At 30.4% G+C, this 15,046-nt stretch overlaps 1 protein-coding gene and 1 long non-coding RNA gene across 5 annotated transcripts in view; one reads left to right on the top strand and one right to left on the bottom strand.

Annotated features, from left to right (window-relative positions):
• The window catches only part of LOC127706900 (1-phosphatidylinositol 4,5-bisphosphate phosphodiesterase eta-2-like), a 62,004-nt gene extending 53,375 nt beyond the window's left edge, over nt 1-8,629 (bottom strand). Inside the window, 1 exon segment of the mRNA XM_052211627.1 lies at nt 8,232-8,629. Within this exon segment, the coding sequence (XP_052067587.1) occupies nt 8,232-8,280 (49 nt within the window). The 5' untranslated portion in view covers nt 8,281-8,629.
• The window catches only part of LOC127706913 (uncharacterized), a 49,324-nt gene that overhangs the window by 8,386 nt on the left and 25,892 nt on the right, over nt 1-15,046 (top strand). Inside the window, exon 2 of one of the 4 annotated variants that reach the window (XR_007984626.1) lies at nt 10,635-10,744. This is a non-coding gene — a long non-coding RNA (uncharacterized LOC127706913). The other 3 variants (XR_007984628.1, XR_007984627.1, XR_007984625.1) reach the window with 3 other exon arrangements.

Below are 15,046 nucleotides of genomic sequence, written 5' to 3' on the forward strand. Positions count from 1 at the left end.
CCCTATTCATTTCATATGCTACCATAATTTTCTTCTTTAGGATAGTAAGTGGTTCAAATATATGCCAATTGAGACTAAAACTACATGCAAGTTTTCCATTGAAAAGTAAAAAACTGGTCATCAGACCATACTGTCTACAAAAAAAAGTTGAATTCAAGAGTCCTTTTGCAATTAGACTTCTTGCATCATGACATCTTAGCATAGAAATGAGCAAAAAGTAACAAATTTTCATTTCTTATAGCCTCTGTGTGCATTTTTATATGTAAATATGGGCTACGGCCTAAATCGACTCTATATAATTCTCAGTCTTACATGGCCTAAGACCATTTTATACTCATGTGGTATGCTTTTTGTAACTTTTCTTTACATTTAAAGTACATTTAATATATATGGAAGAATAATGTATGGTTAAAAAACTTCAAAAACTTCAAATTGGTTGAAAAAAATGCATGTTTATGTAAGGCTTCCCTTAATTTGAAAATCTCTATTTTCAGGCACAGGCTCATATAAATTTGAGTTTTGAATAACTGTAATAAATCTGATAAATCAAATGAGTGTTCCGTTGCTTTTAATACTTATTATATTATATTCAAGAGTATTTAAAAAGCAAATTTTTGCAATATTTAAATTTTTTAGGCCAAAATCTTGACAGTTGAAAATATTTGATTTAAACGTCAAAAATAAACATCCAAATTTCAATACTAAAGTGGCCCTAGTTTCTATAATATATATCCTATGGCCATGAAACTTGGCCAACTATCTTATAATTTCCTAAGCTTAGGTCATGCAAAGTTTTATTAAAATTGGTCAAGTCTTTCTATCCTATTAGGTCCAAGGACACAGTTATCGTCCTTTGGTTTTCGTTGTCTACGAATATAGTCCCTAGTGTGAACAGTGTATAACTTGCATTTTTTTTTGATACACTTTCCCAATTTATTTCTTGATATTTTATGCATGAAATATTAAGTAAGGGGATGAAATTACATGTTAAAAAAATTTGGGTGCTGAATCTTTATGTTAAGTAGTGATTTGGTCCAGTTAAAAATGGTCAAAAATTAGAATGTCTGAAGCTGTCAAACTGAATTGTAGCCCCCTTAACACAGAATTGTCAATATTTTGAGTTAGAGCTGGTAGAAGTTTCTATAATTTTGATATTATTTGTATCAATAGTCGTACACTACACTGTAAAAATCTTTTCGAGATAGAGCAGGTGCGATTTTTTTAATTTGAATTTATTCTCTAAAAGAAATGCACTACGAAATAACTGTGTTCTCGGGCCTGATATGCATCCCAGGTGTGACCTAAATCGACTCTATATAATTCTCAGTCTTACATGGCCTAAGACCATTTTATACTCATGTGGTATGCTTTTTGTAACTTTTCTTTACATTTAAAGTACATTTAATATATATGGAAGAATAATGTATGGTTAAAAAACTTCAAAAACTTCAAATTGGTTGAAAAAAATGCATGTTTATGTAAGGCTTCCCTTAATTTGAAAATCTCTATTTTCAGGCACAGGCTCATATAAATTTGAGTTTTGAATAACTGTAATAAATCTGATAAATCAAATGAGTGTTCCGTTGCTTTTAATACTTATTATATTATATTCAAGAGTATTTAAAAAGCAAATTTTTGCAATATTTAAATTTTTTAGGCCAAAATCTTGACAGTTGAAAATATTTGATTTAAACGTCAAAAATAAACATCCAAATTTCAATACTAAAGTGGCCCTAGTTTCTATAATATATATCCTATGGCCATGAAACTTGGCCAACTATCTTATAATTTCCTAAGCTTAGGTCATGCAAAGTTTTATTAAAATTGGTCAAGTCTTTCTATCCTATTAGGTCCAAGGACACAGTTATCGTCCTTTGGTTTTCGTTGTCTACGAATATAGTCCCTAGTGTGAACAGTGTATAACTTGCATTTTTTTTTGATACACTTTCCCAATTTATTTCTTGATATTTTATGCATGAAATATTAAGTAAGGGGATGAAATTACATGTTAAAAAAATTTGGGTGCTGAATCTTTATGTTAAGTAGTGATTTGGTCCAGTTAAAAAAGGTCAAAAATTAGAATGTCTGAAGCTGTCAAACTGAATTGTAGCCCCCTTAACACAGAATTGTCAATATTTTGAGTTAGAGCTGGTAGAAGTTTCTATAATTTTGATATTATTTGTATCAATAGTCGTACACTACACTGTAAAAATCTTTTCGAGATAGAGCAGGTGCGATTTTTTTAATTTGAATTTATTCTCTAAAAGAAATGCACTACGAAATAACTGTGTTCTCGGGCCTGATATGCATCCCAAGTGTGACAAAAACTGGCAGCAATGATAAACAAGGTCATTGAAAGTAGTGTTAAAAACAAACAAACAAAATTCGTATCAGATAGCTAGAATTGTTGAAGGCTGTATGGTTGCCTATTACTGCTTACATCCACTTTATTTGAACTTTAGTGGAAAGTTGTCTCATTGGCAATATTACCACTTCTCCTTATTTATAGTCAGATTTGTAATTTTAAAGAAAAATCATCTTGTAATTAAGTCCTAGCCCATAAGTGATGGCTGTACTAATACATTTGAATCACTTATTAAGTTAAAGTTCTCACAGTAAACCATATATTTACATCATTATGCTGCAATTAAATTCATTCTTCAAAATCACCCATACAGATTTTACAAGAAAAAGGTATAATCAAGATATTAAACTTTTTTTTCTGTACCATTTTCTCACCATGAAACTTATAATTTGAACTGTCATTTTCATCAATGGAAAGGTTCATATACAATGTACTTTTCCAAACAAATGTTCTTTAACTACTTTATATACTTTAATGGGTTTCTTTACATATCTTTTTTCCTCTAAATCCCAAACTACCTGATATGCACTGACTATCCATCATTAGTGTGTTGGGGGTGGTAGAAATGTTGGGTTTGTTTTTGGAGGGGGGAGGACAACCTTTTTATATTTTTTTGTTAAATTGCAATAGATTGATTGATTGATTTGTGCTTAACGCCACTTTCAGCACTATTCAGTGCTACTTCATGGCATCAGATTTTATTGACGGAGGAAGCTGGAGTGCCCGGAGAGAACCACCGTCCTTCGGTAGGAAAATTGACAATCCTATATGTAAAAAAGAAGATGTGGTATGATTGCCAATGAGACAACTCTCCACAAGAGACCAAATGACACAGAAATTAACAACTATAGGTCATCGTACGGCCTTCAACAATGAGCAAAGCTAAGATTAGAGTGTAGTGACCTGCTAAACATCCTTATTGTTGACAGGATAGTGATACAGTAAGTTTCGACTTCTTAAGACTACTTAGACTACTAATTAAGCCGACGAGGTTCCTTAATTTGCAATAGAAACAAACAATTCATTTCACTTCTTTTCTAAAACAAAATACATTTTTTTCAATTTATTGAATGGTCTGTGCCATAGATCCTTAAAATAAAATCTTCCTATTGTAAGATCTATATGCATAAATAGAAATGATGTTTATAATAAAATGCTTAGAATTGAAAAATTAAATGCTTTTTCTACATTTTTATCTTATGTTTTTTTTCTACATAAAGCTAAAGAGGTATGTTGAGTGCTAGAAAAAATAAGTAAATTCTTCCACATTCAGGAATTTTTTATGTTCTTATTCAAAGAAAGAAACCTTGTAAGTGGTTGTCTTTATTAGTATCTTATCTTTTTATCAAAAGGCAATTAAGTGATGACTGCATTAGATAGTCTGAAAGTCTATTCAATTTCTCTAGACTTCAGGGCATTTAGTGCTTGACAAATTTTACAGACACTTGTCCTATGTTAAAGACTGTATGTATTGGCAGATCAAGGGGGTGTTCTGGGGGTTGCAGAACCTCCCCTTTTTTTTCTAATTATGTGAATGTTTCATGGTGTTCAGGGGGTTTTGATTTGCCCCCCCCCCCCTTTTCCAAATGGCTGGATCCACACCTGGTATGTTGACCTCTCTAGATGTATGTAGGATTTTTTGATTCATTGGTCTCCTTACATCTCATATAACTGTCATATATTCTGTTCCCATCACATATTTTATTTATTTTATTTTATTTGCTAATATATGAATATTCAATTTGTTAAATTAAATCACCAAATTGGAGTTATCTAAACTAAATAACATGCAAAAACTAATTCTGCTAAAATCTGAACATTGAATTTGTCTACTAAACTAAGCAATAAAATAATTGTACTTTTCTGTCTATTATGGATCTTCAACAGACATGACTTCATTTAAAGAACATAAAAATACATATATATTATGGTGACATTTTTAAGTACTCATCAATTTGTTTATGTTGATCAAATGGGTGATACTAAAATATCCATAAGCCACAAGCTGTTAAGTATGTTTACGCAAAACAAACAAATTCTACTTTTTGAAAACTAAAATTCTCCAAAATCTAGGTATTTTAGGTGATTAACAGCATAAAAATGTAGATATAAAATGTAACTTTTGACCTTAAATAACATTATTCAATTTGACAAATGTGACGGACAGCATTATGTCGGATTCATCATTTTTCATAGAGTCCTAATTTTCAAGTATTTCCTTAGGAAGGTGAATTATAAATTTAAATGTTCAAAGAAATGCAAAATCACTATGATGCATTGTTTGCAGAATTTGCCAAAACCACGAAATTGAGTATTGACGAAGATATCAGTTTTCCCCAATCCACGAAAATTGGTATCAACAAAAATAAATGAATCTACAGTATTTTATGAAAAGAGCATATTTTTCTATACCAGATCATCAATTTCTATCCCCTTAGTTGTTCGGGCGCAATTATATTCATGTACATTTATAAAGAAAGGACGACTTAGGGCAAAACAAAAATGAAAAGTATTTCATCTACTTTGCAGAATCAAATCCTAAATCTTTGTACCTAAATCAAGCACTTGGTTTAAATGCACCATTTAAATGGATCATGCAGTAACAGAATGACAGAAAATACAGCACAATGACAAAATTAAGCAATATAATGACTATTTGACAAACACATGCTTAGAATTACAATAGAGCACTGTGACTAAAACCGTCACCCAAAAAGATATTTACATTAAGGAAGTTTATTTTGTGTTAATCTGTTCACTGGCATAAACAAATTTTGAGTGATGCTTGCACTCTGATGTTAATTAATCCAAACTCTCTATAAAATTAGCCTATTTTTGCTTAAAATTTGAAAAAGTCACTTTTATGACGTCACAGACAATTACTCACATTTTCTGAAGGTCTTTCTTTTGAAGCTTTAACTCTTAAAAAAATATTAATAGTTACAACAAAAAATTTTTATTTTTTAATTTTGATGAATTTACAGGGCCAAATAAATCCTAAAATGTACCTTCTCCTTTAGACCAAAGTACTTTTTGTGATTATGAGATCATCAATTTTTAACCACTTTGTTTTTATTTTTTCTTTTATGTCATGGCTGTATAAACCACGAAAATGAAATACTTTCAATGAACCGAAGTCATTGCAATAAAAACTGAGTGAACCCCATCAATCAGGCTTGTAATTACATGTTATTAGGACTGTTTTCTTAAGATCAAAAACACATTGCACATATGCATTTAGTAGGTATAATTTTAATATTTTATTTGACTATTCTTATCATCTGTAAAGCAGTAAACATTTAAATACCCACTCAAGTCCTCAATCCCATGCATGCACTTTTAGCATGCAGACTGCAACACCCAGCCTTCTTTTATATATTTAAAGTACGCTTAAAATTTTATCAAATTGTTGAAAATCACTTATATTCTCAGGAATATCTGTATTATTGAACATAGTACATTTGTACCAATCAGGAGTTGTGGTACAATGCATCACAATTTGTTTTTTAAAAAGACCCAGAAGCCCAAACTACTAAATTTTGGACTATAGGCCTCATATTTGAGATGAAAATGTCCAAAGGGGCACTTATGCTAATCTCATATTGTATCCCAGAGCCTCAGATTCCTTGCATGAAAACTGATCAAATATTCATACCTAAAGGTTAAAGCAAGAAAATGCCACCACAAAAACAATTACATGTACATGTAATATAAAACCACACATCTGTCAAAGAGTTTATTGAGTCTATGGTCTTTTGATATTATTTTGTTAGTGGCTTCATTGACCACTACAGGTAAGTTTAACAACTAAAACGCCTATTTGATGAAATTTTTTTCATTGAAAATATAAATATTTTATAGCAAATTCATTATTAGCTACAGATCAAAGGGACCAAAAAATTAATTTTAGATTTGTAGTTTTCTATAAATAGAAAATGATTCAGTAATTGCATTCTGAAATACCATTTTTCATATTTTCTTTGTTCTTAAATTAAAATGTATAATAATTGAATAGCCTATAAAAATAAGATGTGGTTAAGAATTGCCAATAAGACAACTGAGGCTCCACCAGAGACCAAATAACTATAAGTCACTGTATGGCCTTCAACAATGAGCAAAGCCCATACTGCATAGTAAGCTATAAAAGATAACGAAATGACAAATGTAAAACAGCTTCTTTCTTGGGTTTTTAATGACTTCCTTTTTTACAAAATGTCAATATCATTTATTGTTCCATGAAGCAACATACAAAATATTGATTGATTGTTGGTTGCTTAATGTCCAGTGGCAAATTTTTATCTATCAGAATAAACTCTGTGACACAGTGACAGATGTGTAGTTTTCTACACATGTATATGTTTTCTTTGTGGCATTTTCTTGCCTTTTTACCTTTAACAGTTTCTTGCATGGAATATGAGGCTGGGATACAAGTTGATGGTCAGAGAAAAACATTTTTATGCCCCACTTAGGGGCATTATGTTTTTCAGTCTGTTTTTCGTCCGTCCGGTCCGTCCCGCTTCAGGTTAAAGTTTTTAGTCAAGGTAGTTTTTGATGAAGCTTAAGTCCAATCAACTTGAAACTTAGTACACATGTTCCCTATGATATGATCTTTCTAATTGTAATGCCAAATTAGAGTTTTGACTCCAATTTCACGATCCATAGAAAATGATAGTGTGAGTGGGGCATCCGTGTACTATGGACACATTCTTGTTTTTTTATTGAGTTCTAAAAGTACATGAAAATGGAATGTAGCAGATTTTGGATCAGTTTGATTTGTTTTTCTTTTTTAAAAAGAAGGGTGTAGCAGTCTTCATCTAAAAGTACATGAAATGAAGGCAAGTTAACCCTGTTAAAAATATTATTTCTGTTCAAATTTGCTTAACATTTCTGTCAACAGATCTGTCTATTAATGTTTCCCATAGACTTGTATTAATATACATGTACCACATCATTGAGATGATTTAGATAAACCTGTTAATTGGAGTGACTATGCATTGATCTTTACATGAAAAACAAAATTTCAGGAGTCGGTTTCACAAAAAAACTTACGCCTAAGATTGATCGTAAGTATACTGAATTGTTCATGACTTACGACCAATCTTAGTCGTAAGTATTTTTGTGAAACCGCCTCCAGGACCCCAGAACTATGGGGCTACATGTACATCCATGAAAAAATAAGTCAACTTGGGTGAAATTCTGTAATCCCTGAGACAACTTTCGTTCCCAAACTTTTTCAACAAAATTAAGTATAATAAATAAGATACACATCAAATTTGACATTATACAGACTTAGTCTCAGATACAACCCCTGAAGTAAAAGTATACACTCTAGCTCAAGCAGATACTCGTCTAATTCCCACCATCATGGGCGCTGCCCTCTGAACTTGCATGAAATTATTGAAAACTAAAGTTTAATTTGTTTTTGCAGTATAAGTTATTGCATTATAACTCTTATGGTGAAAACAAAGATTTGATTGATTGATTGCTGTTAGTGAAACATCCAGTTTCATGCATATTCCAGACGGGTGATAGAAAAGAATTAGTAGGTCCAATCCAAAGGGGGACATATATATAGATTCTATGTCATAGAACCGTCTAGAATCTTTGTCAAATAAATAAGTCTGTGTGCCCTTCCACAATGGACTATAGCTAATTGAATGACAAATTAATCCTGAGCAGGGCTGTAGTGAATATTCTCTTTTAAATATATTCATAGAAAATTGTCAAGTTGAAATACCAGCAAACAAAATTAATTTCATATAATATTATGTGCATCAGTTTAACCTTGAAAAAAAGTAATTAATTGAAATGTTTAACTTTTAAAAAAATAAAATTAAAACAAATTGAATTTCAAATTTCTGCTTACTGCTTTGATCATCCCAGTTTATATTCTCCCAGTTATCATCTTGCTCCATTGCTTCCACAGAATATCCGTTTAAAAAATAAAAACTGTTACGTCACATACAGTTCACAATTATCACTTTCTTTTAATACTCCATTGAACTTTTATAATCCAAATATATATTTCAACATCAATGTTTCAAATATGTAATGTACAACTTTGTAGATCACAGGTAAAATGTGAACTTTACTTACAATGTCCCGATCTGAGTAACAGTTTTAGCCAAAAGATGTTTACATTTTATGGAGTACTGTTATAAAATTGACGTTAAAAACTTAATGAAAAGTACATAAAACTGCAGGGCCCCATCCGATGCAGTCAAATTTAGTGCATAGATGATCTGATCCAGGTTGAATTTTACATGCATGTACAAATTTATTTTAAAAGATCATCAAGCAGAAACCGTTGTCAAAATACTTTTCAACTTTTTGTATTCCTCTAGGATGTATGTTTCAATGTTGATTTTAACTTTCAGAAAAAATTTGCACACTAAAACCTCAAAGCATGTCAATACTATCATTCATTACATTTGAGTGAGTTTACATATTTTATTAACTTTCCATCTCTTAAAAAAAAATGTAATGTCATCAAAATTCTAATCAGCTTTGTATACTCCAATAAAAAATGTTTACTTCAATGTATGTTTCCAACTTACAAAGTAATTTACATATAAAGTCAATCTACAGGTATTTAATCATCAAATGAATCAGACTCAAATTTACATGTTGTTCACTTGTAAATTAATATTCCTTATCTTCTATGATATATTTTTCTATTCATCTAATAAGTATTTTTTTTCCATTTTGCTATGAATTAATTTTTCTCCATAACTTTCTATGAATTAATTTTTTTCCATGACACTTTTTATGAATTAATTCCTTCAGACTCTTAACAATATCCTACTAGACTGTGTTATAGAAATAAGTGTAATCAAGAATCAATTAAGCATCAGCTTAATTAATAACTTAGGTATCTGGTATATCTGTAATCACTAATCAAGTTCACATTTAGGGAAGATCATGGTCAACATAATATGGACACATAATGTCTGAGCTGCAGGTCATGGAGGTTATGTCAATAGTATTTCCATTGTCTGAATTTTGAAACTTATTTCTTCTGCCTAAATTTGTAACCATCAATTTAAAAATTGTGTATATTGGAAATTTACTCATTTATTGAATATTCTCATCAAAAGATTATTTTTTAGGTAACAATGACCTTGACCTTTGACCTCTGATTAAAGGGCATTCCTCTTCCCTATATCTTCCATCTGTATAAGTTTCATTTTAATCAAGCAAGGGAAACTCAAGTTACATCCGGAAACCAAATTTCAATTATTTTTACAAGTGATCTGATCTTTGACATATTGACCTATTGAACCCCGTAAATCAAAAGGTGCTTTCCCTTCCTTATATGTTCCAATGGCCTTACAATTAAGCTATGGATCTAGAAACCATTTGTTTTCAAATACACTGACTGAAGGACAGACATATTAGAAAATTGCTAAATGATCCCAAAAAATGTCCATGTTACAACATTAATCAGATCAAAAATTTAATTATTTTCTACAACTGCTAGTCCATAATCCTTCCCTTCAAAAATCAAGTTTTTTTCCTCAGAAAACTAATATTTTCATGCAAATTTCTATTTCCAAGGGCCACAACTTCATTTATATCTCTTAACTGGAATAAAACTCAACTTGCTAATTGAGTTAGGTATTTCAGAAAAAAGTGCAGAAAACTGATATCTTTAATGTCCAAAAAGTGTCAAAACTAAATCTGCAAAATTTGCTCATCCAGAATGAAACCATAATAGATAGCCAAATCTTCTGATTCAAATAATATACACCAAAAACTCATCAAAGAGTACCTGCGACTCTTTTCACAAAAAATCTTACGATTTAAATTATCGTAAGTTATACTGAAATGTGTATGACTTACGATTATTTTTACTCTTAAGATTTTCTGTGAAAAGAGACACAGGCTTATAGTTTTGTATGCCTAACACGTGTTTCGACTACAAAAGACTCATCTGAGTGACCCCCAAAAAAAAGTGAAAATGCCAAATAAAGTATGAAGTTGAAGAGCAATGAGGGATTAAAAATACGAAAGGTTTTACCAAATACAGCTAGGATAATCTATACCTGGGGTAAAAAACCTTAGTATTACAAACAATTCAAAGTTTAGTAAAAAGTAAAATCACAAAAATACTGAACTCCGAGGAAAATTCAAAACAGAAAGACCCTAATCAAATGGCAAAATCAAAAGCTCAAACACATCAAACGAATGGATAACAACTGTCATATTCAAAGTTTAGTAAACATTTAATTTAAAAATTTCAATATCAAAAAAATTATCTAATCAACAGATTGAAGTATTACAGAAAAAAGATCAAGAACTTAATGGACAGAAAGCATGAACAACTTAAAGATGAGAACAGAATTGTCCCTAGGAAATTTTGCAATTTTATCGGGCCATGTACGTATTATACGCCTATTATAATTATAGAATAACTAATTCAAGAATTTAAATATAGAAAAATATTCAACGTGTGACCGAACAACACATTAAATCACAAATGCTCGCGCAGGTAGCACACAAGTTAATTATCGGTGTTGTTCAGTCACGAGTTGAATATTTTTTCGATATTTGAATTCTTTGATTAGTTATTTTTTTTATTACATTGGCAATGGGCTTTTTAATGGAAATAAAATAGGAAATGCAAGGAACTTTACCTTTTTCTACGCATTCAAAATTTGCTTTGAAGCAACCCCATTGACCTCTTGACAACACCTATTGTTGTATGATGTCAGAGGAGTGAAATTATCGAGTTTATTTAACATGTGAAATCATCGGTTTTTATTTCACTGCTGGGAAATCACAGTCATTCATTGCAACCAGTGTAATAAATGCCTTAATAAGATTTTTGATAACATGGATTAAATTACGGAATTGATGAAAAATACATTTAAAATATACCTTTTATTTTTTATTTCTATTCAAATCCAACTTGAGGTTACGAATTTAACCTATTGATACCGACTCTGTAAAGCACTACATAGACATTTGGGGATTGTCTTAAAAGAAGTGGCGTGACCTCTTTGCATGAAAACTAAATTTCCAAAAACATAAATGAATTGCTGTAATGTATCCTACAATAACATCATTTCTGTATGCCCTAATTATACTGTAACACAGCTGACTATGCAGTATGGGTTTTGTTCATTGTTGAAGGCCGTACTGTGACCTATAATTGTAAACTTCTGTCATTTGGTCTATGGTGGAGAGATGTCTCATTGTCAATCATACCATATCTGCTTATTTTTATATATACCAAACACCTTTAAAAGGCAACATTTGCAGTCTAACTAACTGAGAGAAAAAAATATGAAAGGATGTATGCTAAGTGACAAGTATTCCATGCAAATTAATCCAGAAAATTTAGATTTTTCTATATTAATTAAAGATGCAAGAGACAGAAAATTAGCTGCATTACAAGAGCTGTCTTCACTTAAGAGGAGGTGCCCCTGCAAAATGCTGTCCTGAAAAAAAAACACTCTATCAGGATATCCCAGGAAGTCCAGGAAGTCCTGGGATATCCTGAAAAATCCCAGCACTGGTCATTTTGCAATTACTGTTTAAGTGTCACAAGAAGTCCCATGAAGTACTGAAATCTGTTTTCCTGATATTTCAGGAATTCCCAGGACTTTAAATTTGTTTCAGGAATTTCTGGGATATTTCAGGACTTAATAACAATATTTGATCAATCCTGATTTTTCAAGAACCCTTAGGACTTTTGATTATAATAACAGGAATTTCTGGGCTGGATCCTAACTATTGTCCAGTAGAGGTGTAACACTGAGCCAGACAGTTTCAATTGAAATCTCTTCATACCAACATCTGTATAGTATATATATATTAATATTCATTAACCTAACTTTATTATCTGAATCAATTTTTTTTCAATAATTGATATATATTTTCAGTAATAAATAAAAGTGTAAAATTATCTTCAACATACTTTTAAGTATATTTTTTAATGTTATTAATTCACTAAGAGGTTAGAAGAATTGAGCTAAAGTGTGCTTTAAAATGCCAACTCCCCTCAAAAGGTTATATTTGTATGTGTTTAAAATAGATATTGCAAAAAGGGTCTTCTGTATTTTTTCTTTTTATTATATTAAACTTTCATTGTTTTAAGAGACAAGTTTCTAATTTTCTTTTTATAAATGAATTGACGCAGTTAACTTGTTTAATGGTTCATTCATTTGGAAAATGTGTCAAAGGACAATGCAGTGATATGAAAATATTTGCTTTGAGACCACTACTTTGTTTATTTTTTCCAAGAAATTTCTACAGATTGGAAGTTCATGTATTGCTTTGATTATAAATACTTTTAAAAAAAAAAAATGGGATTCAGAAAATGGGATTTTCTTTTTATATAATTAATACGTCATTCTTTAAAATTGCGCAACATAATGAAATACAAACTAATTTAAAGAACTTTTGACTGGTATCTATTCCATATATAGGGCCCAAATACTGTAGATTCATTTATTTTCCTGGGAATAAAATTTCGGGGAGTGAGGAAAACTTGCATTTTCTTTGATATTTGATTTTGTGGTTTTACCAAAGTCTACATACATTCGTGTAGAAAATTTGTTACTTGTTGTACATTGGAATTCGTGGTTCCCGGGTAACCATGAAACCCACGAAATTAAATTGGTATCCAACGAATAATAATGAATCCACAGTAATCGTTGTTACAACAGGACATCCATTTATGATAGAAAAAAAATATTTTATAGGCCATACAGTCCTTCATTCTTTTCTTATATGTACTGCCCCAGCTGGTCTTTTATAATTTATTGTCTTTCAAGATGTGAAATTTATAAATTTTGATATTATAAAGAAACTTAGGTTTCAACTTCCTCAGGCAAAGTTGGCCTTAGATGGATTTGGCTATTATTCTAGGTCATTTTTGTTTATAATTAGCTCTTCAACTGTTTCGGTTTTATACATCCTTGGCTTTCAAAATTAGGCTTTGAACGTTCCTGATGAAGGTAAATCAATAAAAGCACTTTGGATGCAATAAATTCATAACGTGTTGTTATAATTTTTTATAAAAATGAACAAAGTAGAAAACTGTAAAACTAGCAATCATTAAATAAGCTATTGAGTTTTTAAAAATTTTAAATAATCAACATGGCTTTCATAAATGATAAGGCACTTTCAACAAAAATTTTTATAATCTTTATTTAATGTGTACCAACGTCGTCGACAATTACATTAATTATCTTAACCAATGTAATTCAATACTTGATATACATAATTTTAATGATGGAAAAATTCGTTAAATTATCACCAACCAATTTTTAAGGATATTTTTTGTTGTTTATTATCTGAAAGGTTAATTTCAATTGTGAATGTTTTTCTTAGAATATTGCATATTAATTATAAATAGATAATACTATATATTTTTTGAAAATGCACATTGGTTACATGAAATATATCGATTACTGTTGCCATTGTTTATATTTGTATCGGATTCCACTTAAATGAGAATTTTCTAAAAGATTAACATAATGAGTTTCTTAAATATATATGCTGTATTATCCATGTCATCTGGTAAATTGTTATAACATTTTTAAGACAAAGTACATCAGTATGTAACACTTTTAGGAAATATACTTTGAACAAATAGATTCAGTTGACTTAAATACAAAATTAAAGGTATAGATAATATTTATGTTTTAAATAAAAAATACAGAATAACACAAGCTTACATTAAGAAGATTTTTTCTTTAACATAATTGTTCATTGAATACCATGATTTATATTATATTAATTTGTAAAACATGCTGATCATGTTTGCTAATTTAAGTTTCTATCTACATGTGACTATTATATTTTTAAGAAAAAGGCAAAAATGCCAAAAAAATGGTAAAAATTGAACGTCATTAAAGGGCAATTAACTTTAATAAGGCGTTGACTAACGATTTCAACAATGCCAACTTATTTGAAGAAATTGTCTTGCTGATCATTTTTGCAATTCAAAATTTCTTTTTATTTATTATAGCTTTCAAGATAATAGGCAAAAATAAAAAAAAAAGGTAAAATTTGTCATTTAAGGGCAATAACTCCTAGAAGAGGTCGTTTGACAGTTTTGAAGTATAAGGACAGTTGGTAGAGCTCAACTGCATTCTGAACATTTCAGCCCTTGTCAGATTTTCCCTATTTATAACGGTTATCAAAATAGTAGACAAAACTTTCATTTTACCCTTATGTTCTATTTTTAGCAATTTGGGCAATGTTGGTTGGCAGGCGGGGTCATCGGACACATTTTTCAAACTAATCCCCCAGTAGTTTCAGAGGAGAAGATTTTTGTAAAATTTAATGGATGACGACGACAACAGATGACGACAGATGATGGCCGCCAAGTGATGAGAAAAGCTCACTTGGCCCAATGGGCCAAGTGAGCTAAAAAAGGAAGATTGTTGCACTTATTGGTTCCCAGATATTTAAAAACTAATATTTAAACACTAATAAGTACATTTCAATCATAGGAAACCTGCACAACATACACAGTTTTTGAAAGATAACAAGATTTTGTCCATCTCTCTACAAGATGCAAACAAGAAAAACTCTTTCAAGTCTGGCAAGAGGTAATCACAGGTTTCCATGGGTTCTTTTTGAATACTAAAAAAGAAGGATAGCCGATTTAAAAGTAAGTTTAATCATGTTTCCAGAGATTATACCTGAAGTTGGTTATCTAACATT

Source organism: Mytilus californianus, unplaced genomic scaffold (genome assembly GCF_021869535.1).
Source record: "Mytilus californianus isolate M0D057914Y unplaced genomic scaffold, xbMytCali1.0.p SCAF_6, whole genome shotgun sequence".
Lineage (NCBI taxonomy): Eukaryota > Metazoa > Mollusca > Bivalvia > Mytilida > Mytilidae > Mytilus > Mytilus californianus.